Here is a 27953-nt window from a genome sequence, read left to right as displayed (position 1 = left end):
AGCCAGAGAGTCCCAGCCCATGAGCGCAGCTCCCGCGACCAGCCCACGGGAGACACTATGCAGCCATCTGTGGGACGAATCACTGAAGGAGAGCCTCGAAGACACGATCAGAAAAACACGGGGATCACCAAAGCAAAGCGGAATGACGTGAGCATCACACGACAGGGAGAGAATAAGAACGAGTGTGGGGGATTCGTGGCGTCTTCTTGGAGGAGGAGCACTTCCGCTTTTTCTCTAGGAAGGTAAGATCTGGGCAGGAAGAAATGAGGGGAGAACTTCCCTGGCAGAAGGCACCACAGAGGAGAAGGTCCAGAAGCGGGAAACAACAGAGCAGTAGGGAAATTGTGGTTTGCGGGGCGAGACAGTGGGGGCAGAAAGAGAAGAGGCCCAGGACTTGGGGCCAGACAGGCTGCATTTACTCGTCATTTCTCACACGGCATGCCACCAAATGCTGGTTCCACCCGATATCCACGGGTGACAAGAAAAAAAACAAAAAACAAAAAACCAAAGAATAAAATACAACCAACCCACCAACCGCTGGATTCCATCTGAGAGTTTACAGCTTAAAACGTGGGGCCTTTAAGGAGCTTGCTTGCTCTCTGATTCACCAAAGACAAGTTGGGGGCAGAGACAAATTGTTTCCCAATCTTAGTTGGTCATGGAACCCTTTCCTCATGGAACACCTGTTCCCTGGAAGTGACTTTGGGAAATGTTGCCTTTGGCAATGGGAGCCACTGAAGATTATAGAGCAACTGATATGAGAGGGGATGGACGGTATGGAGGCAAGGAAGTCAGCATTATCAAGGTCTGGCTTTGAGTCCAAATTCTGCGACGGGTAACTCCTCACTTCTCACCGATGCCCCTCCTGCCCCAGAGAAACCCCAGACCAGCTCCCTGAGCCAGTTGTTCAGATCACGGTCCTCCTGAAAGTTCTGGGGCTGCAGCAAGGATTCGGGCCTCACACTCAGCGATACCTCGGATGTGATCAAATCCACCAGCCCTGGGCTAGCAGTCCCAGGAGCAGCAACCCCACCCCCGCTGAGGGACACCAGCGGCTGCTGGGGAAAATTGAACGGCATTGAAGAACAGGGAGCCGCCCCCCCTCCCCATGGTACTTTAGCTTTTGTCCGCTCTTGGAGGTGCCTTGGATTCGTCCTCATGTCAGCCCACCTGCTAGAAGGGACCACCTCCACCATCCCAGCCTGCGTGGGGAGGGAAGCCAGGGGCCCAGTGTGCACTGTCCCCTGTTCCAGCACGAGACTGTGTGGACAGAGAGAACTCTCGGCCTGTTCCATTGCAGGAACTGCATCATGCAGGCAGCTCCTGGAGGCCCAGAGACCGTGCACAGAAGCCAACGACAAAGCTTCAAGAGCCCATCCCCACACCCCCCCCAGACACGCTGTTGACCCGGCCATTGGCAAGGACATTGGCGTGATCCATTATATTCAGCTTCTTATCACAACCTCTGCCCCCTGGCCCCCTCCTCTCCCCCACCCCGCGGCAAAGGCTGTCCCCAACCAGCGTAAGCAGAAGGGAGCACAGGCCCCTGCGGTGGGGGACAGATCTACCCACAGCGCTGGTCACTCTCCTCTGGGTCCCTCTTCCCACACCCTCGGGGGCAAGGACCGGTTCACCTTTATCCTGCATCCACAATACCTAGCATCCAGGAGGAGCTTAATAATGGCTTACCTCTCCACAGCACTGAGTACACGCCAAGCGCAGAACGGCTGCTCCTTTATGATTTTATGAATGAATTTTATGAATGAATTGAGTACTTGGAGGAATATCCCCTAAGACCGAAGAAGTCAGTGAGTAATTGAATTGGGCGGCATAGAAAAGGTCTCGCCCCACCAGGGAGGCCACTGAGAACACCAGTGGTTTCCAACCCTAGGCAGCAAAGATTTTGGAAGGATACCTCCCGCCCCTCCGCCCCAGCAGCGCCTCAGGGGGAGGTGGCAGGAGAGAAAGAAGCTGGAGAACCGGTCTTGCTAAGCTGCCTTTTTTGACATTCTGTCCCCTGGATCTGAGGCTCTGGTTCCAGTCAGCCCCTGACCCGTCCTGGCACTATGGGCAAGACCGTCCCCTGCCTCTGAGTGTCTGCATCCTTGTCTGGAAAATGGCGACAGTGACCCTAGACGGGCCACCCCCAGGGTCAGTGCATGAGCCCGATGAGGCCATGCCGGCCCAGGCTGGGCTAAACTAACCATCTGGGCCAACGACCCCCAAGTTTCCGGGGCTCCCCAGATCTCCCTCAGCCCCATTTTCCCTCTGATGATGTTCCTTAGGCAAAAGAGGCCTGGAGGAAGGTGCATTTGAGCTTAAGGATGAATCACAATCAACTCAAGAAACAAGTCTAGGTCAGATATGAGTGGGAGCAGAGTCAAACTTACAGTAAACGCTGCCCTTCTTCCAGCATTGACTGAGTTCAAGCTGACTAATGCCCCCCCCCCACCCCACTGTGCTCTCCCGGCTGCCCAGGCCTCTCTCTGAGGAAGGGGAGGCCCTGAGTAAGCCCAGCCCACACCACCTCTCCCCCTTCCCATCAGGCACCCGCGCTGGGTCCCTTCCGCCCGGTGCATCAGGTGGAATTCTGCCTCCTGCAGCCTGTGAGCTGGGGCAAAAGTCCCCTTTCCCGAACAAGACCGGAAAGTCTCTCCCGCCCCCCTGCCGGTACCTAGAACCCACTGTTAGCACTCCGCTCTGTGGGGTCACTAGTGGAGCTCTGGAAAGCCCTGTGGGACGAGAGACACGTCGAGCTTATGAATCACCCCAGCAAAGGCTCCTTCAGGAGAACCGTGCCCCACGGAGCATCAAAGGCCTAGATCTTCCTGGAAGGAAAGGGAGCTGGGATGGGAGGGCGTGGGTGTTGGAGGGAGTTCTGCTGCGGCTGGAAGAGGACGACAAGAATTTGAAGTCTGCAGAGTTCAGGGAGAGGCCCTGGGCCTCCCTGCCCTGCCACCAGCGACTGACCAACCGACCCCGGGGTGATCGGATGAGAAAGATGGAGGCCAGGGGGAGGCATGAGGGCCATGTATGCTTCTCAGGATTCATATCAGAGTCATCCTGGGTCACATGACCAAAACCACTCTCGGGGAGACAGACTGCAGTGTGGGGCGTCAGAGGCCAAAGCTCTTTCTCAGAAGGTGACACACAGCAAAAAGGCATTCTTGCCTCAGGCGTCAGCCACAAAATGATGGAATGGAGTCTCAAATCAGACGGTGAGAAAAAAGGATTTAAAATTCAACCCCGACTTGGGATTTTTTTTTTCTTTTTTTTTGTTTTGAACGATGAATTCCCAAAACTTCACTGGGACCCCAGAGGCGGAAGAAGCCTTGGGGGAGTCGGAGGGCTTTACGAAGCTGGGCAGGCAGCCCTCTTCCCCACAGGCAGCCCAATTCCTGCCAAGAAATGCCCCAGAGTCTGAGCCCACGAGAGTCACCACGCAGGCTCTCTGGTAGGCGGAAAATGCAAATGAAGACAACAAGGATATGGCCCTTTTCACCGGTCACATTGACAAAAATAAAAACTCTGATAAGATCAAAAGTCGGTTAGGATGTGGGGAAGTCACTACGCTCAGGCACTGCTTGGGCGGGGGGGGGGGGTGTCCAGCCACCCTGGAAGACAATTTGGTGGCATTTTGTAACCTGAATGCATTTTTACCCTGTAACCTTTACGTTCTGGCCTCAGCTTCTTCTCTGGGAAAGAAGCATACACATTCCCAAAAGCATCCCTATGGGGGGGGGGGCTGTGCATTGCAATTGCAAACAAACAGAAACGGAGGTAGGAACCTTATCACCCACCCATCAGGGACCTAAATAAATAAAAGTATGGAACCCCCATTTGGTAGAATACTACATAGAATTTTCAAAGATAAACGGGGGGGGGAGGGGGATAAATAAAGAGGAACAGGGGATGGCCAAGACAGTATGGCAGAGACATATGGCAGACGTAAAAGCCAAATGAAGAACTGTACGTTCTGTATAGTTTATGGGAAACCCTACCTACTTCTCTAAAACTAATAAAACAGGGACATGCATTTATAAAGGTGTGCCGGGGAAACACCAAGCATGACGGCACTGACCAAAGGAATCAGGATGAGGGGAGGTCCAAAGATTTAGCTTTATCTGTATTTTTTGCATTGAGGATATATTCATATATTCCTTGCATAATTAATTAAATACATACTTAAAAAAAATTTAAACAGGGGTTTCGCTCTATAGAAAGGAAACCCGGGAGCTCCAGCCACCACACTTGAGCAAAGCCCCAAGTCCCCCTCACATTCCTTCCTTATCTCCCTGAGCCTTGGCACCCCAAACTCACACCCTCCCCCCAGATCCCTTGGCACCCCAAACTCACACCCTCCCCCAGGTCATCGGCAGAGGACTCGAAGGGCCAGGAGGGTTCTGCAGCCAGGAAACCCAATGCCCCCTCTGCCTTCTGTCTCACATTGTCTTGTGGAAGACTGGGTGGGGCTGGGTGGGGGGGGACATTTGCTTGTCCTCCTTTTCTACTTACACTTTTCCTCCTCCTGCGTGGAGCCCACTCCACATCCCTCCTCCCCCTGCCCCAAGGATGGGATGAATAGGGCTGACCTCCACAATAGGGCCTTCCCTTTCTGTAGGATTAAAGAGGATGGGCCTGCCCCTTCCCCCAACAGACCACCTTTTGCGCTTGGCAGGGTCTCACCGACACTTACTGCATTCCACCAGGGTATTATGGTCAGCCACAGGCCTCTCTCCTCTTCAGACCCTGTGCTCAGCGCCCAGTAGAGTAGACCACGTCCGGTTAATCTGAGCTCTGCCCCCACCCTATGCCTAGCTCAGGGCTGGCCACTAGTGAGGGCTCACTTTTCCTAAAGTGGTCCCCAAATTCGGTTCTGGGATTTTCCTACAACAGAGGTCAGCCCCACCACTGACCTTTTTCCAGGGGCGGACACCTACCACGTGCTCCAGGACCCGGGATCCACGCATCGGCCAGACGGGTGGGGGCAAGGGGACTAATCTGGTCCGTCTAGCACCCTCATCACCCGGACTCAACTCCCCCTCGTCAACCATTTCAGGGACCAGGGGCTAGTAGCAAGGAAATCCCCAACACCAACCTCTTCTGGCCACGGAGACCCCACCTGGCCTGCCCAGGACCCCCACCCACAAACAGCCCTCCTCCTGCAGGCAACCCCCACAGCTCCATTATTGCCAATTGAATGAATATTGGCAGCATTCGGCTGGGGTGGGGGGAGGAGACGCCCCCACCAGCTGCCAGGCAGCCAACCTCCCACCTGTGAATCCTTGCACGTTCCTGTCCCCCTGCTTGTCACCTGTGCCCCCTCACCCCAGCTGGGCGGTAATGAGGTGAGGAGACTCCCAGATTTCCCCTGTCCCCCACGCTCCCCACACTCCCGGGGGGCTCAGGGCAGTGGTAGCAAGGAGGGGACTCTGGACCACTGGCACCTCCCAGGCTCCTGCCACCCTCTTACCTGCGGGAAGGCTCCCAGCACCCCCAGGAGCAGCAGTCCCAGCACTGCGCGGAGGGGGCACATCCCGGCGGGCGGAAGGCTGAGCTGGCTGGGGACGTGCCCACCTAGGCGACCTGGGAAGCGCGCTGCGCCCACGTGCGGAGCCGGGGCCCCCGAGCCGCACCTGGGTGAACACCAGCGGCCGGCGGCCGGCAGACTTCCCCAGCGCACCTCCCCGGCACCGGCCCGGCCCGGGCGCAGCTGTGAAGTCGATTCAAAAGTGGGCTGCTCTTGCTCTGAGGGCTCTGCCTTAACTCTTCCCTTCCCCCACCATCCAGAGGTGCACTGGTACCCAGAACGGTTTCCAGGAACGCTACCAGCAGCGAAAAAAGAAAGCACGGACAAACACGTGCAGAGATGACTCAGGACAAGCCGCACTCCCCTCCTGCTCTTTGAAAGACCTGCCCCGATTGGACGGAAGGCGTCCTCCCCAGCTCCAGGGAGTTTGCTGCCTGGGCCCGTGGGACCGAGGGCCAGGGAAGGCAGCTCCCCCAACACAGGACGTCCTGCCCAGCACCCCTTGACCCTGGAGGTGGAGGACTCAGGAGATTGGGAGGCTCCCGGCAAAGTGGTCCCACCCCACCCCCACTCCAAGATATATTGGGCTAGACCTGAGTAGGTTCTAACAGGGATCAACCCAGACCTTCTCTCTTGCCCTGGGGATTCTTTCAGAAGGGACAGCTAGAGTCAGGGGACTGCAGAAAAAGCCAACACCCCCTGAATAAATATTTGCTAAAAAATGAATCAGTAGATGGATGATAGATGGGTGGGTGGGTGAGGTGACAGATCAGTGTGTGGGTGTGTGGATGGATGTGTGGGTGGGCGGATGGATGGATGGATGGATGGATGGATGGATGTGTGGGTGGGTGGATGGATGGATGGATGGATGGATGGGTGTGTGGGTGGATAGGTGGATAGGTGGATGGACAAACTGTTGAAGGGACTAATGGACAGAGTATAGAGCATTTGGTTGTCAATCCACAAATATTTCCCCATCCCCTGAGAGTTTTCTGCCTAGAGGAAGAGACTAGAACTATTACCTGAAAGAAATAAACCATACGAGTCTCATTCAAATTAAGTTCTCATTCGCAGGGGGATAATTTTCATCCCATGGGTTCTCTATTCCTTTCATTCTGCATTCCAAACATATATATTGAGCACCCCCAGGTAGATGGCAGGTCAAGGACTCATTTGCTTATGTTGTATTTTTTCAGACCTGGAGACCGAGAAATAGGGAGCCAGTCCTAGGTGCTCCGATTAAAGATGGCCAGTTGTTTGCCCTGAGCCCAGAACGGCCCAGTGACCCTCAGGATTCTGCGTCTTGATCTGTCCGTGCAAGGTAGAAGCCCCCCCCCCCCGCCGTCTTCCAGAAACGTCTTCATCTCCTTGGCCCTCCCAGCAGTCTCCCACCCAGGCATTCCAGAACGGCCCCTCCCACCACACCCAACTCTCCTCAAGCTCCTGGATTCCACTTGGAAAAGCTTCCAGTAATGGTGCATCCTTTCAGGAGACCCCCTTCCGGGATCTCCCCTGGGTGCCCAGGCCCAGTGCCCGCCCCAGCATGTAGGAGCATGTATGTTCAACAATTAAGTGAGTGATTATGGAAGTGACCACCCATGATGTTCACGAGCCAGACAGGGTCAGGAGCAGCCCAGGACAACTGCTTCCCAGTTCAGGGCTTTCTGCTATAGAAGAACCTTCGCCCTGAATAAATAAAGGCTTGTTAAGCCCATCTAGGCACAAGCAAATAACACCACCAATGCAGCTTACCCAGGGGAAATACAATTGCATGTAATTACAAGTTTTAAAAATTCCACCTTTCTAGCAAGAGATGCAAATGAAAGCAACCTTTGATTCCTTCTTAGACTTCTTAAATCATCAGGGGTTTTTGTGTTTTTGTGTTGTGCTTTTTTTTTTTTTTTTTGGTCTTCTTTATAAAAACAACTTTGGTAATATCCAACCCCAAAACAGTGGTGAAATTGGAATATGCACACACTCTGCTGGTAAGTGTTGCAACCCTTTTCAGAAAGCAATATGGTAATTTTTCACAAAAGCCCCCTGCCAAAAAAAAAAAAAAAACAAAACTGTTTACAACTTGGGGTCAGTAATTTCACCCTAGTAAAGAAAAAACCAAAGGTAATGGTTGAGCTGGGAAAAGAATAAAGGAAATCATAAACACAGCAATGTTTCCTAAAATATTATTTATAAATGTTAGAAATACCCTAAGAATCACAACAACAGGGGTGAAGGGTTAATGGGCTGTGGTACATCCTCTTACTGGAATATTACACATCCAGTAAAAATGGTCCTACTAGCAGTGCTCTGGAAACCTGTCTCTACCTCCCCCCGCCCCAACATTCCCCTCATGGACTTCTTCAGGGACCTTTCACAAACCCTCCCCTGCACAGAAGCCTTGCAGAAGTGCAATGGGGGTGGGGGGGCATTCTCCTCCCATGAAAAATCAGATTATTTACTTAATAGTGGTAACAATAGCTGCCGATGAGTGCTTACTTTATGCTACGATTTTTCAGGCATTGGTTCCTCAAAACCTCCGGCAAACCCCATGAAGAAGATCCCACTTTGTGCCCATTGTGCAGGTGAAGAACCGAGGCACAGCACGAGGAAATCCACTGGGCTAGCGGTCCTCAAAGCCAGTGGTGTTGGAGACCCCGTGTCTCCTGGCTCAGTCCTACTGCTCTGGCTTCCCCTTCAGCAACTCCCGCTGCCCTCAGCTCCAGCCACACGTGCCATCCTGCCCCCGCCTCATTCCACCCAGGCATTCCAGAACGGCCCCTCCCACCACACCCAACTCTCCTCAAGCTCCTGGATTCCACTTGGAAAAGCTTCCAGTAATGGTGCATCCTTTCAGGAGACCCCCTTCCGGGATCTCCCCTGGGTGCCCAGGCCCAGTGCCCGCCCCAGCATGTAGGAGCATGTATGTTCAACAATTAAGTGAGTGATTATGGAAGTGACCACCCATGATGTTCACGAGCCAGACAGGGTCAGGAGCAGCCCAGGACAACTGCTTCCCAGTTCAGGGCTTTCTGCTATAGAAGAACCTTCGCCCTGAATAAATAAAGGCTTGTTAAGCCCATCTAGGCACAAGCAAATAACACCACCAATGCAGCTTACCCAGGGGAAATACAATTGCATGTAATTACAAGTTTTAAAAATTCCACCTTTCTAGCAAGAGATGCAAATGAAAGCAACCTTTGATTCCTTCTTAGACTTCTTAAATCATCAGGGGTTTTTGTGTTTTTGTGTTGTGCTTTTTTTTTTTTTTTTTGGTCTTCTTTATAAAAACAACTTTGGTAATATCCAACCCCAAAACAGTGGTGAAATTGGAATATGCACACACTCTGCTGGTAAGTGTTGCAACCCTTTTCAGAAAGCAATATGGTAATTTTTCACAAAAGCCCCCTGCCAAAAAAAAAAAAAAAACAAAACTGTTTACAACTTGGGGTCAGTAATTTCACCCTAGTAAAGAAAAAACCAAAGGTAATGGTTGAGCTGGGAAAAGAATAAAGGAAATCATAAACACAGCAATGTTTCCTAAAATATTATTTATAAATGTTAGAAATACCCTAAGAATCACAACAACAGGGGTGAAGGGTTAATGGGCTGTGGTACATCCTCTTACTGGAATATTACACATCCAGTAAAAATGGTCCTACTAGCAGTGCTCTGGAAACCTGTCTCTACCTCCCCCCGCCCCAACATTCCCCTCATGGACTTCTTCAGGGACCTTTCACAAACCCTCCCCTGCACAGAAGCCTTGCAGAAGTGCAATGGGGGTGGGGGGGCATTCTCCTCCCATGAAAAATCAGATTATTTACTTAATAGTGGTAACAATAGCTGCCGATGAGTGCTTACTTTATGCTACGATTTTTCAGGCATTGGTTCCTCAAAACCTCCGGCAAACCCCATGAAGAAGATCCCACTTTGTGCCCATTGTGCAGGTGAAGAACCGAGGCACAGCACGAGGAAATCCACTGGGCTAGCGGTCCTCAAAGCCAGTGGTGTTGGAGACCCCGTGTCTCCTGGCTCAGTCCTACTGCTCTGGCTTCCCCTTCAGCAACTCCCGCTGCCCTCAGCTCCAGCCACACGTGCCATCCTGCCCCCGCCTCATTCATGCGTTTACCCATCCCGGTCCTCCACCGGGAACACACCTCGGACTCCTGCTCCCCTTCAGAGCCTGCTCCCCTAAGGTCATCTCCTCATTGTCACTTTCCTGGCGCTGTCCCCTCCCCTCCCCCAGCCATCTTCCCAGGCAGAAAGGCAGTTTCTGTCGTTTTTTGGTACCTCAATTCTAGAACTGATCTTTACTGTGTCATGACTGTAATGACTGGTTCATGTATCCCTTGGTCGCAGGAAACTGTGTGCTTCTGGAGGATGCCTCAGGAGCCCAAGCTGGTGCCTGGCACAGGACCGTGGGCGCACAACTGGCCGGCGGAGAGAAGGGCACGCTGTGTGGCCAGGGACCGGGCTGGAGCCCCAGGAAGTCCGGCCTCTACTGTCGGAATCGCAGCCACCCAGGAAAGTGGCGGCTCTTGGGGTTATAAAGAGCAGGCACCGGACAGAGCCCACCGGGCACCTCCTGCAGGTTCCAAGCAGTTCGCGAACCCCCTAACAAGTGTGAAAGTGCTTTGAAGAACAGGAGGGGAAGTCCCTGGGCCCCATGCAAGGTGCAGCAAGCGGCGGGCCATGCTGTGGGATCACAGGGGCCGTGCCCGCCTGCGCGAGCTGTGGAAGCCAGCCCCCGGGCCTGCGGGGGGGAGGGCAGGAAGGTGAGCAGAGCCTGCCCGCACCGTCTCATCTCAGAGGAAGGGGGCAGGAGGCAGGCGCAGCAGGAAGCGCTCCGAAGGGAACGGGGAACCTGTGTCACCAAAGAGATGCTGAGTAAGACACAAGGTTCCGACTTGGCTCAGGAAATCCAGGGACTTCCCCAACAGCTGGGAACCCTAGCCCCAAATAGCCCCAAAATACCCTCCGCGGATAAAGGGATTCTTTCTGCCCCAAGCAGCAGCAGGCAGCTAGGAGGCTGAAACTCGGAAGAGGAAAGCCTGGGCTTTGGAAATGTTCGCCCAGGTCCTTTTCTGACTACCTTTCTTGGGAGCCTTGATGGAAACAGGACTCTCCGTTAGGGGGCTTCTCTGGCGAGACCTATGAATCTAGCTGCCTCCAACTCAACCCCCCCCCACCCGAGGTCTCCCTGTCTCGAGGCCCAGAACACTCGCTGGATCCTAGACACTCAGCGCCGGCTTTTCAGGGGGTGGTGAGTAGTGGCCACTGAGGGCTGGGGGCAGGAAGTTCACTCCTTAAAGTTGGGAAGGAAAAAACATTAGGGGTTCCCAGCTGCCCAGATGAGATCCAGCAGTGCACACACACACACACCCCCAAGCAGGATACGCAGGCCATTTAATCCTGGCAACAAGATTTGAGGTCAGTATTGCTATCCCCACTTCACAGATGCACAGACTGAGGCTCAGAGTAGTTAAGTAACTTGCCTGAGGTCACACAGCTTGAGAGTGGTAGGGCTGGGATTTGGCTCCAATCCTGTCTGACCTTGAGGTCTCAGCTGCCTTCTCTTCTCCCTCTAGGCCCCTGTCAACCTTGCTTTCCCCAGGAAAAAGCGCACTGGTATGGGAGTCTTGGTCCAGCCATATCAGAAGGCATTTCTTTTCTCTGAACGTGTTAGTTCTCTGTGGCTATGTATTTCCAAACTTAGCAGCTTAAAACAATACACGTTACACCGCACTGTTTCTGTGGGTTGGCAACTCAGGAGGGACTTGACAGAGTGATTCTGGCTCAAAGACATCCCCTGGGGCCGCAGGCATCTGAAGGCTTGGCTGGGACTGGACTCCCCGCTTCCAACAGCAGCCACTCCCATGGCTGCGGGCAGGAGGCATCAGTCTCACGGTGGCTCGAGTACCCGACAGGGCAGCAGCCTTCCTCCAGAGCAGGCGATCCCCCAAAAACAAGATGGAAGCCACAATGTCTTATGATCTAGCCTTGGAGGTCAGTTTCGTCACTTCCACACCGTGTTGCTGGTGACACAGGCTGGCTCTCCCCATGTGGGCAGGGACTGCACAGGGGCGTGAATACCCGGAGGTGGACGGGGTCCATGGGGGGCGCATGTTGCCTTCTCCGCCAGGTGTGGATTGGAAAACGGCCAGGCTGTTCAGAGGGCTGTGATGAGCCCAGAATAAAACAGTGGACATAGAAATCTCCGAATTGCAAGCAGAGAAATATAAAGGGCTTCTCTGCCCTTTGTCCCACTCCCACCGGGTACCCAGACGCCCGTGATGGCCCCAGACCTCTCCTGTGGGGACCACAGATGACATGCTCACAGTCTGGTGTTCCCCCTGCCAAGGGATGAGTTTCCCATGGCATTCACCATTCCAGCCAGGCGTCACTCACACAGGGGTTTCAGGCTCTGGGGCATCAGAGGTCCTCCCTGGCCCTTCTGGTGATGCCAGATGGGTGACCTTCCCCTGCACCTCGGCAGGCCAGCAGCCTGCTGGTCTCCCTGCTATGGGGCGCTTCCCTGGGCCTCGGCACCCACGTCCAGTCTCAGTCTTGGCTCCAGCCTGATGAGGGACAGCTCTAGGGATGGGGAGACTAGATGGATAGCAGGGAGCCCTGGAACCTGGGGCCATGCAATTATCCCCGTTCAGACCTCAGTGCCTTCATCTGTGAAATGGGCTGGGATTTGACAGTCTGCTGTAAGTCCTGTTGGTCTGAAGCTCCAGGGAGAGCAAAGCAGAGGAGGCCTGGGGGCTCCTGCCTGCAGAACACGTCCGGCCCTGCTCTTCTAGGCCGGCAGAGATGCTAAAACCAGACAGCCTGGGTCAGATTCTACCTCTCCCACTTGCTAGCTGTGTGGATTTTGGCCAGTCACTCACCCTCTCTGAGCCACCACTTCTTTTTTTTTTTTTTTTAAAGATTTTATTTATTTATGTGACAGAGATAGCCAGCGAGAGAGGGAACACAAGCAGGGGGAGTGGGAGAGGAGGAAGCAGGCTCCCAGCAGAGGAGCCCGATGTGGGACTCGATCCTGGAACGCCGGGATCACGCCCTGAGCCAAAGGCAGACGCTTAACCGCTGTGCCACCCAGGCGCCCCCTCTCTGAGCCTCCACTCCTTCATGCACGATATGAATGGTGATATCGACGGCAAAGGGTAAAAGGTTCGTGTGACTAGCACCGTTAGGAGGCCCTGCTCTCCTGACCGAGCCCCAGGAGGTGATTTGAATCCTCGGCTCCCCATCACGCAGTCCCCGTCTCCCCCAGGCCTTCCTGCTTCAGCAGAGCCGTTGTGAATGGGGGTGAGTCATTTCAACTCTCAGGAAACCAAGCCCAGTCCAATATTAATCACGGAATCAGAGGCCTTGGGTACAAGAAGGAAACAAACAACTGAGAGTAGCAGCAGCTCAGTTGGAGGCACAGGTGAGGAGAGTGTGTCCACTCGGGCGTGTCCCCGCAGCGAGGTCCCTGATCCCGGGTGCCTGGACAGGAGGGCCCAGGGGCAGCCACTCAGGAAAGCGGGGACCGCGCCTCACAGGGCCCTGCCTAGCCCGGTAAGTCATGCTTCCCTCCAGGGAGCCCTGCGCCCACCCTGCAGATGGAAAAACCAAGGCCAGGGTCTGGCGGCTTCCTAGGAGAAAAAGAATCCTTCCCCCCATCAACACCCACCCCGGGGCAGGGACTTGGCCCCCCATGTTCAGAGCGTGGCATGACATGGACATCAGTGAAAAAAAAATACAGAATGAATGAGTCAAAGCGCTTTCAAGGTACCCAGCACCGTAGCCCTGCAAAGTGACTATTTTTTTTAAAGGGATGATTTTTAAAAATCTATGAGAAATCGGATGCTTAGAGAAATAACCTGCCCAAGCCACCCAGTTACTCAATTTTGAGAGCCATGATTCAGATCTGTCTGTGACTGTAGAGTAAGTCTCTCCCCGCTCTCTAGGGTGGTGGCTGTCCTTGCTGTGACTGGCACCCCCAGATCATGATGTCCTGAAGCCCCAGGGGTAGCCCACACTTCCAGGTTGCCCCAGAGGCTGCTCTCAAGCTCCCAGAGCGTCTGTTGTAAAGGAATATGCTCTATGAAGTTTGGCTTTGTGTTTCCATCCACTTCCCCTTCTTCCCCACCCCCACGAGAGCAGGGTCTCTGGAAGTCCAGCGGGGGGGAGACTCACAAGGACCAACCCTGGAGGGTTTGAAGGAGGGAGTCAAAGTCACCCTGTCCTCCAATCGTAACTTACAACCAGAATGTTCAAGAAGCCAGCTTCACTTTCTGAGGGCTGAGAATTCGGAGACAAAGGCTTGATTGATCAAGGCTCCATCCATGGGCCTGTCCCTCAGCCTGAAATTCCACCATTAGTCATTCCCTTGGGTGGAGGTATTGAAGGCCCCGGTTAAAATGTAAATCATTTCTGGGGGAAACCACTTACTAAGTCATTAGCGGGTGTCAAGACCCACATGGCTGATTTCTCAGAAGAGCCTTGATGAGGACAGGACCAGAGGGTCTGATGGCCAAATACAAAGTGACTGCGCACTCACCAGTCAAGGGGGTGTCAAGGAAGCACTTCGATTCAGAACCAAGCTTTTCTTCAAAGCCAAAAAGACTCCCAGGTGGGGCTTGTGCCCTCACCATTGCCACCTTATCCCTTATCCTATTCCACACTGGCCTCCTTTCTGTTCCTGTGGCCACCAAGCTTGTCCCTGCCACAGGGCCTTTGTACACGCCAGTCCCTCTGTCTGAAACCCTATTCCCCAACTTTTCAAAACGCTGGCCCTCCAAGGAAACTTGTGAGGTGATGGATACGTTCACTACCTTGGCTGTGCCTGTATGGGTGTACGCGTGTGCTGAAACACCAAATTGAGCACTTTAAATAGGTAAAGTGTATACGTCAATGATACCCCAATAAAACTATAAAAAAATAAAAAATTTTAAAGTAAACTCTACATCCAACGTGAGGCTCGAACTCAAGACCTCAAGATCAAGAGTTACATGCTCCCCTGACGGAGCCAGCCCAGCAGCCCTAAAAAAATAAATCTTTAAAATGCTGCCCTTCTCATCCTTCCGGTCTTGGCTTAGATGAAACCGCCTCAAAGAGACCTTCCCCCAACCCCAAGCTGTTGGGGCCAGTCTCTGTCACCTCACCCTGTTCGCTCCTTTCAAGGAAAGCCTCACACCACCATCTGAAACTATTTGCCAGGAGCCTGACTTTCCCCCTAGGATGGGAGCCCATGGGAGCGGGGATTGCCTGTCTCATCCACTGATAGGAATGGGGCTTGGCTTACTGCCTATTGTTTGGATGACTGAATGCCAAGGCCTAGGGGGCTGGGAGGCGTGGCCGATGTCAGCCCTCTAGGAGGGCAGTGTGGATGCTGAGAAAAGCAGGCTTAGGAAGCAAAACCCAGAACAGAATGTGGGCACCGTTGGCACGCTGTCACCACAGCCCAGGAGGGGCACGGGAGCAGGCCACAGTCCCAGCCAGGAGGGACCCTGTTCCTGGCAGGAGCTGCCCATCAGCGTGTAGAGTTCATTCAGAAAGTCCTCTGGCCTTTCCCCCGCCCAGTCCCTCCACAGCACTGAGGGAGGGGCAGCCCCACACCCAGGACCTTCTCTCCTGCCACACAGGAGCCAAAAGGCCTTAAAGCCTGGTTGGGCCTGGCGCTCATCAAGCCTGAAATCCTGGAGGTCTTGGGCACCTGAGGCCCAGCCCCAACTCAGGCCTCAGCTAGGCCTGGAGACTGGGACTCTGTTCTGGGCTGAGAAAAACCCAACAGTTACCATCCACAGCCCCAAGCGACTCCTTCTTAGCTCACTGCTGGTTTGCATAAGAAGGTGGCTCAGAGTGTGCGTGCTGAGAGAGATCTGGAGAGTGAGTCGCTTCCCACCCCCTCCCCCACCCGATTGATACTGACTCTAAGGAGAAAACAGGCAGCACGTCAGTGCAGGGACAGTCCCCAGACCCCGGGCTTCTATTCAGAGATCCATCGGGCAGAGCCCTGGGTGCGGCTGCCTTCTTGAGGCGATCAGACAGAGAGGGCTCATATCTGAAGAGTCTGACAGTTCGCTGCAAACATCCTCCCCTTTTAAAGGGGTTGAATCTGTCTCGGGCCCCTGCAGACCCGGTCTGCTTCTGTTGGTTATCAGTTCTGGGGCATCCTCAGCTGGTGCGGGTCTCAGCGAGATCTGGTAGCTGCAGTTCCCTTCACTGCCTGGGACATTGCTTGACACGGGCCCCTGCTTGGCATGAGTGACTCCATCTTGCTCTCGACAGGCCGCCCGTGATTGCTCATGACAAATCTGTAAGATTCTTGCAGAAATGAAATATGTCTTAAAGCAGGGTAGCAGTCCTAGTTTGGTCACATGGAAGAAGGCAGATCTCAATTATTTAATCACGTTTTCGATGAGAATCAAACAAAATCAACAAAACACAAACCGTATGAAGCATTAATTGATGTCGTAAAATAAAGATCACATCAAATGTGAAGAAGTTAGATATATTAAACTGAATCAAGCAAAATGAGGTAAGGATTTAAATTAAAAAACTCTGGGGCACCTGGGTGGCTCAGTGGGTTAAGCGTCCGATTCTTGATCTCAGCTCAGGTCTTGATCTCAGGGTTCTGAGTTTAAGCCCCATGTTGGATCAATCAATCAATCAGTCAGTCAGTCAACAAACTTCAACTCAAAGTCACATCTAATAATTAAATTAAGTCAAAAAGAGAGAAGAAAAACCAGATCTAGATTTAATGAAGGTAAGTTAGCAAGTTAACAAAGTAATTCAAATAAATGAAATAAGACTCACATTTCCAACTATAGGCAGATAAAAGTCCAAAAATTCTTATGGAATCTTTGACATCGGCTCTTGGTCCATCTAGAGAAGAACGGAGGGGTTATGGCTAATCATAGTCTTTTTGTGACTTTTCCTTCTTCAGCCTAGGGGGGTATAACATTCTAACAGTGTGTTTAATAACATATATTACAGGGGCGCCTGGGTGGCGCAGTCGTTAAGCGTCTGCCTTTGGCTCAGGGCGTGATCCCAGAGTCCTGGGATCAAGCCCCACATCAGGCTCCTCCGCTGGGAGCCTGCTTCTTCCTCTCCCACTCCCCCTGCTTGTGTTCCCTCTCTCGCTGGCTGTCCCTCTCTGTCAAATAAATAGGTAAAATCTTTAAAAAAAAAATAACATATATTACAAAAATAATAACTAAAAGCAATAGAATTTCCTTAATGGATTCCCAAACGTGTGTACAGGCAGAATTCCATCCCATCTTTAAGTATTTTAAAGTCAGACCATGAACCAGAAAAAATCATGTGTTTGAAGGGTTTTGCTAACAGCTCTAGAAAGGAACGTTCATCATGTAAGTTTTGTGTGTCTTTGTTCAGCACACGTAGGTTGGTGTTGAGTGCTGAGGCCTCACGCGTGGCCCGTGCAGCGTGTTCACAGTGGGTAGGCTTGCTGGGTAAGGGTCGATGGACTGCTCTGAGTCCTTCCAAGTTTTCATCTAAAAGTGTTACCTTAACAGCATACAACATTTTAATACATTCATTGTTTATGGTGATGATAATATCATGCATTCTAGCATGAGGAGAGAACGTGACCTCTGAAAAGCTATTAGCACAAATTGTCCAATGAAAGTGTCCCATGTCCAGGGGCGCCTGGCTGGCCCTGCCAGAAGAGCATGTGACTCTTGATCTCAGGGTCTTGAGCTCCAGCCTCACCCTGGGGGTAGAGATTCCTAATAAATAAACTTTAAAAAATAAAGAGTCCCTTGACAAAAATAAATTTTCAATGGATGTCCTTGTCAAAGGAAAAAGATTAGGATTAATTTCCAGTTCATGCCAGTGGAATACATGATACGAGACCATTGGAATACCATCTCTGGGGGTAGTAAACATCCGTCAAGCCAGAGGGGTGTATGTGCTGCCAGAAGTACAATGTTACCATGTATTTGTTGTGACACACCACATGTGTCATATGCTAATAAGCTTTGACCCCCTAATAGTCTTAGCCATGAAAGTTGACATCGCCCGGTACTATCACAACCTCGAGGTCTGGAGGTGTCTAATCATAAAAGAGAGTCTGTCCAATCAGAAGAATACATTTTTCCTGTTGCAATAATGTTTCCAATATCATTCCATGCTCTCTGGAGGACATTATCCATTCGATGGCAACTATTTCTTAATTGGTCTCTTATGTAGAAATCTCTAAGCTGAAGTGAATTTTGTTGGAAGGCCTGGACCTTATGGTCAGTGTTCGGCTTGAAGTCCCGTTGGCAGGCATGGTAACCATGCACAGCTGAGACAAGGGAAGATAGTTTTCTGAACTCTGAGGAGATCTTGGAACCTGAATTTATGACTGCATGAACTGGGGGGTTCATGTGTTTTTTAAATGCAAATAGTTCCTGCTTCATAGTCTGGACTTCTGCTCCCTGAATTCCAGAGGTAATAAAGTTAGCGAAGATGCCTAATCCTAGCAGAATTGTAGGCTTTCTGAACCTAATCCTATCCCTGGGGTGGTCATTTGGGCCATTCATGGCTGGTTGTTCCTAGCTCTGTGACCTAAATCTTACATTCAGGTTGTATACAGTATAAATCGAATCGTTCCTTTTGGAAGGTTATTTCAACGCTCTGTGGCATGGGTTTGTATACAATTCTCGGAGGGTTAGGTAAAATACGTTCAAACATATTTGGCCTGAGGAGTTTGGGTGTTGGGTTGGTACTACCATGCGTCCCTTGTGGCTTCCAGTGGAATGTTCTCATAGAGTGAGTAGCATTCCAGCACTTTCTCTCAATAATACGTGGGCCCGGACTCCTGGGGAACACACCACACTTGTCCAAGGTGACTCCTTTAGCTATGTCAGTTGGTGTGGATGAATCCATTCTGGTATATTCTCACAGGTAGGATGCTGTGCTAACCAGGTACGTCCACCCACTGTGCAGCCAATGGTTGGATCAACGAGAAGAAATACTGTTGCACATCTGGATCAATCCGTGTCACTAAATCTGCGTTAAAATCAACTCCCAATGTTTTCCGCCATGCTGGTGATTTTCTTGGTATAACTGAGGTTTCATTAACCAAAGGATAGATTTTATTCTTAGGTAATCTCTGCACCCAACATGAGGCTCGAACCCACGACCCTGAGATCAAGAGTCACGTGCTCCACTGACTGAGCCAGCTGGGCACCCCGAGTGTAATTGTTCTAATGGACATATTGGTATGATCGCTTCCTTTGTTACATTGCATGGGTTGACTTCAGATTTTGATATTAAAATAACATTATATGTGCCAGTCACATTAAATAATTGGCAAAGAGATGTGTCGTGAGTACGAACGGTCTTGGAGCAATTGTGTCTTATACCAGGTAGGTGTGATAGGACCTAAAGGGATCAACTCATAGCTGCAAGGCTATTAAAATTATCTAGAGTATGGGGGCAGCTGGGTGGCATGGTCGGTTGAGCATCCAACTCTTGGTTTAGGCTCAGGTGGTGATCTCAGGGTCGTGAGATCAAGCCCCGCGTAGAGCTCCATGCTCAACCCAGAGTCTGCTTAAGACTCTCACTCCCTCTCCCTCTGCTCCTCCCCACCCCTGTGCTCTCTCTCTTAAATAAATAAATAAATCTTCAAAATTATCTCGAGTACAAGCACAGGTAAAGATCATATTGCCCCATTTACCACTCACGTGCCAAAACTCATTTGAGTATGATTGTGCTGGCGTCATAAGAGTGTCCTGTGAACCATTCTGTTTTAACTACAGGGTGCCCAGATTTCCAACAATTAGTAATGTTCATGGGTGGTTTATAAGTTGTGATGTTGGCCTGCGGTAGAGGATTCTGTAACGGGTAGTCCCTTAAACTAGAAACATCCCACCATGTAATATCGCATCCAATATTTGATAAGCCTGGAGCATGTCCATAAGTGTTATCATTGGAAGAGATGTCAATTCCATGAGGACAAATTCCGAGGGAATATCTTCAATGATGGAGGTGCTGTGTGACATCCCTGTATAGCCCCTGTTTGTGTCACCATTCCAATTGGAACTATATCCTGTGCTATTAAAGCGTTTAAGAGCTTCGATTCTATTCCATTCTGATGTGGTATGCAGAAGGTGTCAATGGCTGAATGTGAGCTTATCTTTCCTGCTCTAGAGCAATTTATTGGTCCTTCAGGGTAATGCCTACATCCTGTAATCCAGTGTTTTAAAGTCTGTGTCATCCCAAATGGATAATTTAGGCATTGGTGTGTGCCACTGTAAGGTTTAGTTGAAAGCATACAAGGATTAGTTTTAAAAGCATTGGCCTTGGGGCGCCTGGGTGGCTCAGTTGGTTAAACGTCTGTCTTTGGCTCAGGTCATGATCCGGGGTCCTGGGATCAGCCCCATGTCAGGCTCCCTGCTCAGTGGGGAGTCTGCTTCTCCTTCTCCCTCTGCCTCTGCCCCTCTACCCCTCTGCTCGTGTGCTCTCTCTCTCTCTCAATAAATAAATAAAATCCTTTAAAAAATAATAAAAGCATTGATTGACCTTGTAGCATAATCCTTGTGTAGGTATGTGGTAAAATTACCTTTGAAGCCTCTTAGGCATACCATTGCCCAATTATGGGATCATTGCTCCATATAATAAAGTGAATTTTTAGGTACATGTAAATCAGGTCTAGCTGGGTGTGTGAATTGAACATCTGGCTGTGTAAGCAAGGTTGGTCCTATTTTTAATTTCCAATCCAATTCTGCAGGTGCGAAAGTTCCATTACCTTTTTTTTTTTNAGATTTTATTTATTTATTCGACAGAGATAGAGACAGCCAGCGAGAGAGGGAACACAGGCAGGGGGAGTGGGAGAGGAAGAAGCAGGCTCATAGCGGAAGAGCCCGATGTGGGGCTCGATCCCATGACGCCAAGATCACGCCCTGAGCCAAAGGCAGACACTTAACCGCTGTGCCACCCAGGCGCCCCTCCATTACTTTTTTTTTTTATAAAATTCTTCAGGTCTTAAGTAAGCTGATGAAGCTTTGGCATACCAAATATCACATGGTGTATCCCTATGTCTCACGCAAAAATTGCCCAAAAATGGAAAGTCTGAAACATCTGTCAAGTTGAAATTATAATATGTATCATTTTCATTTGTGGATATAATGTTGTCATCCTTTGGGCATCCTGTTGACAGTGGAACTTTTTCTAGGGATGGGGTAAAATGTGGAAAATGATATAATGAGGGTTTATCAGTAGCGGTGCTTTGAAGATATTCATCATAGGGACCAGTACTAGTAATATTTTCAGGATAGTCATATTCCTTAATTATTCTCTTGTTCCATGCCCAGTTGATACCAAAATTCATACCACGCGTTGACAAAAGATTTGTATGAGGTTATTATAAAATTCAGGGCATGTGATGTCTGGGTAGCCTGCGGTGTATGACTCCACGTTGGGCACACGTGTGTGTGGTGAGATTACACGGGACGGTACTAATATTTTTAAATTTAATGGATGTGATTGATTCCATGTTTTCGGTTAAAATATTCTTGTTTATAATGTGAATGGCATATTGGTTTGAGATTTTATTAATGTCTTCATTGAATGAACATAAGTCTGGTCTTTCACATTCTGTCATATTTTATCCCTAGTCATCTAGCATGTGGTTCATGCTATCTATCTATGGCTCGATGAAGGTATGCAGTTTGTAAGCTAGATTAAAAATTGTGTTGGCAATTTGCTGCAACATGGATGGCACTGGAGGAGATAATGCTAAGTGAAATAAGTCAAGCAGAGAAAGACAATTATCATATGATTTCTCTCATCTATGGAACATAAGAACTAGGAAGATCGGTAGGGGAAGAAAGGGATAAAGAAAGAGGGGGTAATCAGAAGAGGGAATGAAACATGAGAGACTATGGACTATGAGAAACAAACTGAAGACTTCAGAGGGGAGGGGGGTGGGGGAATGGGATAGACCGGTGATGGGTGGTAAGGAGGGCACGTATTGCATGGTGCACTGGGCGTTATACGCAACTAATGAATCAACGAACTTTACATCAGAAACCGGGGATGTACTGTATGGTGACTAACATAATATAATAAAAAAACATTAAAAAAAATTGTGTTGGCAAAGCTGAACATCACCACTCTAGGGCAAAAGTGCCTAAAAGCCACTTTCTTTTTTTTTTTTTTTAAGATTTTATTTATTTATTTGACAGAGAGAGAGACAGCCAGCGAGAGAGGGAACACAGGCAGGGGGAGTGGGAGAGGAAGAAGCAGGCTCATAGCAGAGGAGCCTGATGTGGGGCTCGATCCCAGGACTCTGGGATCACGCCCTGAGCCGAAAGCAGATGCTTAACGACTGAGCCACCCAGGCGCCCCTAAAAGCCACTTTCTGAGCTCTAGTAGAATTCAGTGCACATGTAATTGGCTCTGGAAAGAGGTTATTGTCGGAAATACAGCCTGGTACTCGCTCAGGCCATCCTGGTATGGTTGGGACTTGACTGAAAAACTGAGTTCGGGCACGGGCTGATTTTGTGGTGGAGGGAATGTTACATTGTATTCAGGAACTAAGGTCTTATTTTTGTCTTCTGAGCTCATCAGAACGTTGGCTGAAGTGATGGTTATCATACATACATAAGACTGGCCACCAAATTTTGGCAATCGTGGGGTACAAGTGGGTATGTTTGTAGCCTAAAATCATGTCCTCCATTATCTCTCTGATTAATCAAGCCTTGTATCCAGTGACAATAGTACATCGAAAGCCAACAAGTCCTCTGTTTGAGACTTCCAGTAGTCTTAAGGCTCCTAGTGCTGCGGCTAGTTCAGTCAAGAAGCAATCCTTAAAATGAGGATGCCTCGTGAGAGTGAGGACATCTTGGCGCTCAAACCAACCCCCACGTACCTGTTGTGGCCAGGCGTCGTCATCCGATGTGCCTTCTGAAAAATCTGAGGGACCTTCCCAGGTTGCTTCAACCAGCAGGCAATTTCTGGATCGTCCTCCCACGTGATCTGTGCCAAATCTAGATCGCTGTCAGAAGATTCTGGGAGGTCTGGCATGGCTGGGTCTGGTGTTTGGTGTGTCTCTCTTTCTCCCCTTATGTGAAAAACCTTATCCTTTCAATGCTGTGTTAATTATGCAAATGGTGTAATTAGCTAATTTTCTACACAGTGGTTGGGACCTGTTACCAGTGTGGCAATTTCCGTTGTGGCTGTCGGTGAAGTATCCAGTTAATTCAAAAAGATAGAAAATCAGGAGAGCTTCCAGCAGCCGCCCCCTTCCACATGGTCACAGTCACGCTGAACTGGTACCCGTGCCTGGAAGGGGGCCACAACTTCTGCCCGCCCCACCACCTCCTGCCACGTCTGGACCACAGACCACCCCCCCGCCAAGCACACTGAGCGAGCTTCTGTGAAAATGTGTACGTAGGAGCCGAGAATCACTTCCCGCAGGAGCAGGCGGAGAGCATGGGAAGTAAAATACCACCCGCTACTCCTAAAACTAAATCAAAAGACATTATCAAGGAAGAAAAAAAAAAACAGGGAGAAGGCGAAGGAAAACATAAAGACAGATGAACCATCAAGTGAGGAAAGTGATCTAGAAATTGACAGTGAAGCTGTGATTGAACCAGATACTGATGCCCCTTAAGAAACGGGAGATGACAGTGTAGAGGTGATCGAGGAAATGATGGCTCAGATGAATGATAAAAAAGTGGCTGTCGTTGATGCCCTGAAGGACAGTGAACTACAGAAAACCTCTGACTTGTTCACAGTTGCCAAGGAGCTGAATCCTCGCTTGGCTGTTCTGTATGCCAAGAAAGCCTGCGTCTACATGAAATTACAGAAGCCAAGTGCTGCCATCCGAGACTGTGACAGAGCTATTGAAATACGTCCTGATGCAGCTCGGCCTTGCAAGTGGTGAGGGAAAAAGCACACAGACTTCTGTGCCGTTGGGAAGAAGTGGCACAGGGTCTCGCCCTCGCCTGTAAACTGGGTTATGAGGAAGATGCTAGCGCGTGCTGAAAGAGGTCCAACCGAGGGCCCAGAAAATTGCTGAACATCAGAGAAAGTGTGAGCAAAAATGTGAAGAGTGAGAGCTCAAAGAAAGAATAGAAAGGGTTAAGAAGGCTCTGGGAGAACCTGGGAGAGGCTGGGGTGGAGGGGAAGAAACCAGTCCCAGGTGGCTTTCCTGGGGGAAATGCCTGGTAATTCTCCTGGGGGTGGGGTGGGGGGGCCGTGCCTGGAAGGGCAGGAATGCCTGGGCTCAACAAATTCAAAATTCGTAGTGATCCAGAGGTTCTCGCAGCCAGACAAACTCCAGAAGTGATGGTGGCTTTCCAGGATGTGGCTCAGAACCCAGCAAAGACATCAAAATATCAGACCAACTCAAAGGCTATGACTCTTATCAGGAAAGTGTCAGCCAAATTTTGGAGGTCAAGCATAATGCCCTCTGACAAATAAAGACAAATTAAGCCCTTGCTCAAGGAAGAGCAGCTTTGGTCACCTAATAGATGTCACAGTCATACAAACCAGCCGACCTTCTCATGGAGAAAACGGGGCTGCCAGGAGGAGAATCTCCACCCCTCTGCCCCACACGCAGCTGATAGAGTCTAAAGAGCTTTCTCACTGGGGTACCTATTCAGATAACGTCCTCCTACTAGGAATTACACACTTTCAACACTTTTTAAACCCTAAAAATATCAAAAAACAAATTAAGAGGATGTGTGAATCCCTACATTTTTCTTTACCAATCATTTCAGTGTTTTTCCTTTGCATTAATTGGGCAAGGAAGAAACTTCAGTGTGGGAAATTGATTGCTCAGAGCGAGTGAAATAAAGGTCTATGAGAGGGAGGCAAATATAACATTTAAACAGATAAAGTTTGAGTTGGAGATCTGGTTCAATAAAAAAGAAAATCAGGGGGCACCTGACTCAGTTGGTGGAGTGTGCGACTCTTGATCTTGGGGTCTTGAGTTCAAGCCCCATGTTGGGTGTGGAGATTACTTAAAAATAAAATATTTTTTAAAAAATCAGAAAAAAAGGGGCTCCTGGGTGGCTTAGTCACTGAAGCATTTGTGTTCAGCTCAGGTCATGATCCCGGGGTCTTGGGATCGAGTCAAGTGTTGGACTCCCTGCTCAGCAGGAAGTCTGCTTCTCCCTCTCCTGCTGGTCCTCCCCCAACTTGTGCTCTCTCTCAAACAAACAAATACATGTTTTTGAAAAAATCAGGAGAATATTGGCAATTATAAGGAACATTTCACCCAGCAGCGTCGTTGGCAGGAAACAAGGTCGACACTGCATTTTCGTACCCTAATTTATAATGTGAGTGTGTGTGTGTGTGTGTGACTTGTCCTATAGTGACAAGTGCAAAGTGAGTAGGGTACAAGAATATATAGCAGTTTTCTGCTGTGTAATCTGAGGCCTCCGCGGTATGTAATTTTCCTCCAGTTATTCTTAAAGTAAGTCCATAGGAGAGAAGTCCTGGGTTCTCTTAAGCTGCAACTGTCCTTTGGCCACTGTGGTCCAATGACAGTGTTTGTGCCCGTGAGTGACAATAGCCGGTAACGTGCAGAATTGTCCTTTAGTTTTGTGGCTCCTTTATACGGAAGTCTACGTGTGTCTACTGTTACCTCCCTTTTTCCTATACCTGGGGCAGGAGTGTTTAACATCTTCTGGGGACCATCTTGTTGCAATCTGTCTCTGATTTAGCAAAAAGCAAGCTACATCCAGGGCCCATTGGAAACTCCCTTGTTTTTCTACCAATCATAATTCTGTTTTGAATAATCCATTACATCTCTCTATATATCCCGCCACCGTAGGGCTGCCGCTAGATGGTCATTCCAATGGCAGTCCCATTGACCACAGAGCTTTTTAACTGAGACAGCTGTGAGATGAGTTCCCTGATCACTTTCGACTTTTACTGGTGCTCCAAAGCGAGCGGCCCACGACTCTAGAGCTCTTATTGTTGCAGGGGCGGAAGGGCTAGAGGCAGCCGTCGCTATCCCTCATCCTGTATATATGTGCGCCGTGGTGGCGTGCTTCTCTTGATAGTTGTGATTTAACGGTCCCATAAAACCTATTTCTGGTAGGTTTTTTTAAAAAGAATTATTTATTTAAGTAATCACTACACCCAACACGGGGCTTGAACTCACGACCCTGAGATCAAGAGTGGCATGCTCCACTGACTGAGCCAGCCAAGCTCCCCTATAACATCTATTTGTACTGTAGAATTAAACGTGGTGGGTTTGCATGTGTCTATGGGTGCAGTGTACCTGTATTTCTCCATCATCTGCTCACATGGGACACATCCTTGTGATGCTTTTTGTATATCCTGCCAAGTAACCTGAAGATTTCTTTCCATGACCCATTGATACGAGGCGTGTGTTCCTACACGTCCTTTCTGTTTATGTATTTCCATAATTATATGTGGGGTTTTAGTACTTCCGTTCTTTCCTTATTTATGTGATATTGGTCTCCTTTCCTTTTTAATTTCGATGGTGGTATTTTAGGTAGCTCCCATTTTCCATCCCTATCTCTTTTTGAGATTTTTCGTGGCAACATGTGTCTCCATCCTCCCTTATCCTGTCTTATTTTTACTTATTTATTAAGAGTTTATTTTTAAGTTATCTCTACACCCAATGTGGGGCTTGAACTCATGACCCCGAGATCAACAGTCGCGTGCTTCACCGACTGAGCCAGCCAGGCACCCCTGCTCATCAGTATTTCTATTCTTAATGGTTCTCCTGGTGCTGGATAGTATATATTTTTTAAATTTTTTTTAAGATTTTTATTTCTGGCTAATGTCTACACCCAACTTGGGGCTCGAACCCACAACCTTGAAATCGAGAGTCACATGCTCCACCTACTGAGCCAGCCAGGTGCCCCTGAAATGTTGTAATAAAATCTTTCAGTGTATCTAATGCCGGTTGTTGTTCTATCCATTCAAAATCCTATGCTTTTGTGGTTATTTTATATATGGGCTTTAAAATTACATTTAAGTATGGCATAGTGCTGTCTCTGATATCGAAATAAGCCTGTAAGTCTTTGTGCCTCTGTCTTATCTCTAGGTGGTCCCATTGCTTGTATTTTATCTATTACTTTATCAGTTTCCTTCCTTCCTTCCTTCCTTCCTTCCTTCCTTCCTTCCTTCCTTCCTTCCTTCGAGCACCGAATTCCTAGAAATTTGCAGTGAGTGTCTGGACCTGATGTTTTCTCGTCATTAATAGTCCATCCCTCTTCCCTTAGATGCTGGGTTAGCCCTTCCTTTTCTTGTCGGGACGGCTCGTTGTAATTATCTGTCATTATTATGTCATCAGTGTAAGATATTACTAGAGATTTGTCCCATGATGGATCTGTGTGAGTGGACGGTATAATGTGTGCTAATACTGGGTTATTTAAATATCCCGGGGACAGCCTTACAAATTGATCTTGTTTTCCTTCCCATAAGAATGTGGTGTATTCCTGGCTCTCCCCTGTAATAGGTATTGCAAAGAACATGTCTGTCGCATCTATAGTCATATAATATTTTCCATTATAACTAGTTATCTTATTAATTACTTCTTCTGTGTCAGGCAATGCCCCCATTAATTTTGGTGATATTTTATTTAGATTCCTACAATTCACTGTTAGTCTATATTGTCCACTAGATTTCAACATTGGCCATATGGGACAATTAAAACTGGATGACATCCCTGAATTATTACACCCTTTTATAATAATCCCATGATCTTTTCTGTTATTTCCTTATGTCCCCCTTTTAATGGGCATTGTTTAGCAAAAGATACTCTATGGGGGTCTATCTTTACTGGTGCTAAGGTTGCTTTTTTTTTTTTTTAATTTGCTTATTTGAGAGAGAGAGCTTGCACATGAGAGGGGGGAGGGGCAGAGGGAGAAGGAGAATCTCAAACAGATTCCCCACTGAACGCGGAGCCCCATGCAGGGCTCGACCCCATGACCCCGAGATCATGACCTGAGCCAAAACCAAGAGTCGGACGCTCAACTGACTGAGGCGCCCAGGCGCCCCTAATCATTGCCTTCTCATTTTTTATTTCTTTTTCATGGCATTCATTCCTCATATAATTTGGGGATTAGATCCATTCCTATGGTATTTTCTAACTGCCCTGCAGCCACAAGACTACGTCCTAGGGGTTCTCTATCGTATCTTAACGCTCCTGTTTCTATGGTATTCCCTTGGTTATTTTTCCTCCTAATCCTTCAATGTTTATAGTTTTTCCTTTAGTAGATCTTTTTTTTTTTTTTTTTAGTTTATTTTTAGTAATCTCTATGCCCACTGTGGGGCTCGAACTCGCGAGCCCTAGATCAAAAGTCATGCACTCCACTGACTGAGCCAGCCAGGCACCCCTCTCTTGAATAATGATATTTGGGATCCTGTAGCTACTAAAAAATGTGTCTGTTACTATTGCTTTTCCTATTCTCAGTGCTACTTGCATATATGACCTATT

General features: G+C 49.3%; 1 protein-coding gene and 1 pseudogene across 6 annotated transcripts in view; one reads left to right on the top strand and one right to left on the bottom strand.

Moving 5' to 3' along the window:
* The window catches only part of TNFRSF8 (TNF receptor superfamily member 8), a 65073-nt gene extending 59234 nt beyond the window's left edge, over positions 1-5839 (bottom strand). For 3 of the 6 annotated variants that reach the window (XR_004628744.1, XM_034671391.1, XM_034671395.1), the window contains exon 1: positions 5474-5838. Coding sequence is in view for 4 of the 6 variants with exons in the window: in XM_034671391.1 (XP_034527282.1) it covers positions 5474-5536 (63 nt within the window). In the remaining 2 variants the exon portion in view is untranslated. Of the gene's footprint in view, positions 1-4696; positions 4713-5473 lie in introns of those variants that run through there. The other 3 variants (XM_034671393.1, XM_034671392.1, XM_034671396.1) reach the window with 3 other exon arrangements.
* Positions 5840-22777: 16938 nt separating this feature from the next.
* LOC100472879 lies at positions 22778-23953 on the top strand (annotated as a pseudogene).
* Positions 23954-27953: the final 4000 nt, after the last annotated feature.

The sequence above is a fragment of the Ailuropoda melanoleuca genome, chromosome 11 (assembly GCF_002007445.2).
Source record: "Ailuropoda melanoleuca isolate Jingjing chromosome 11, ASM200744v2, whole genome shotgun sequence".
Taxonomy (NCBI): Eukaryota; Metazoa; Chordata; class Mammalia; order Carnivora; family Ursidae; genus Ailuropoda; species Ailuropoda melanoleuca.
This window is presented reverse-complemented; position numbering and strand designations above follow the sequence as displayed.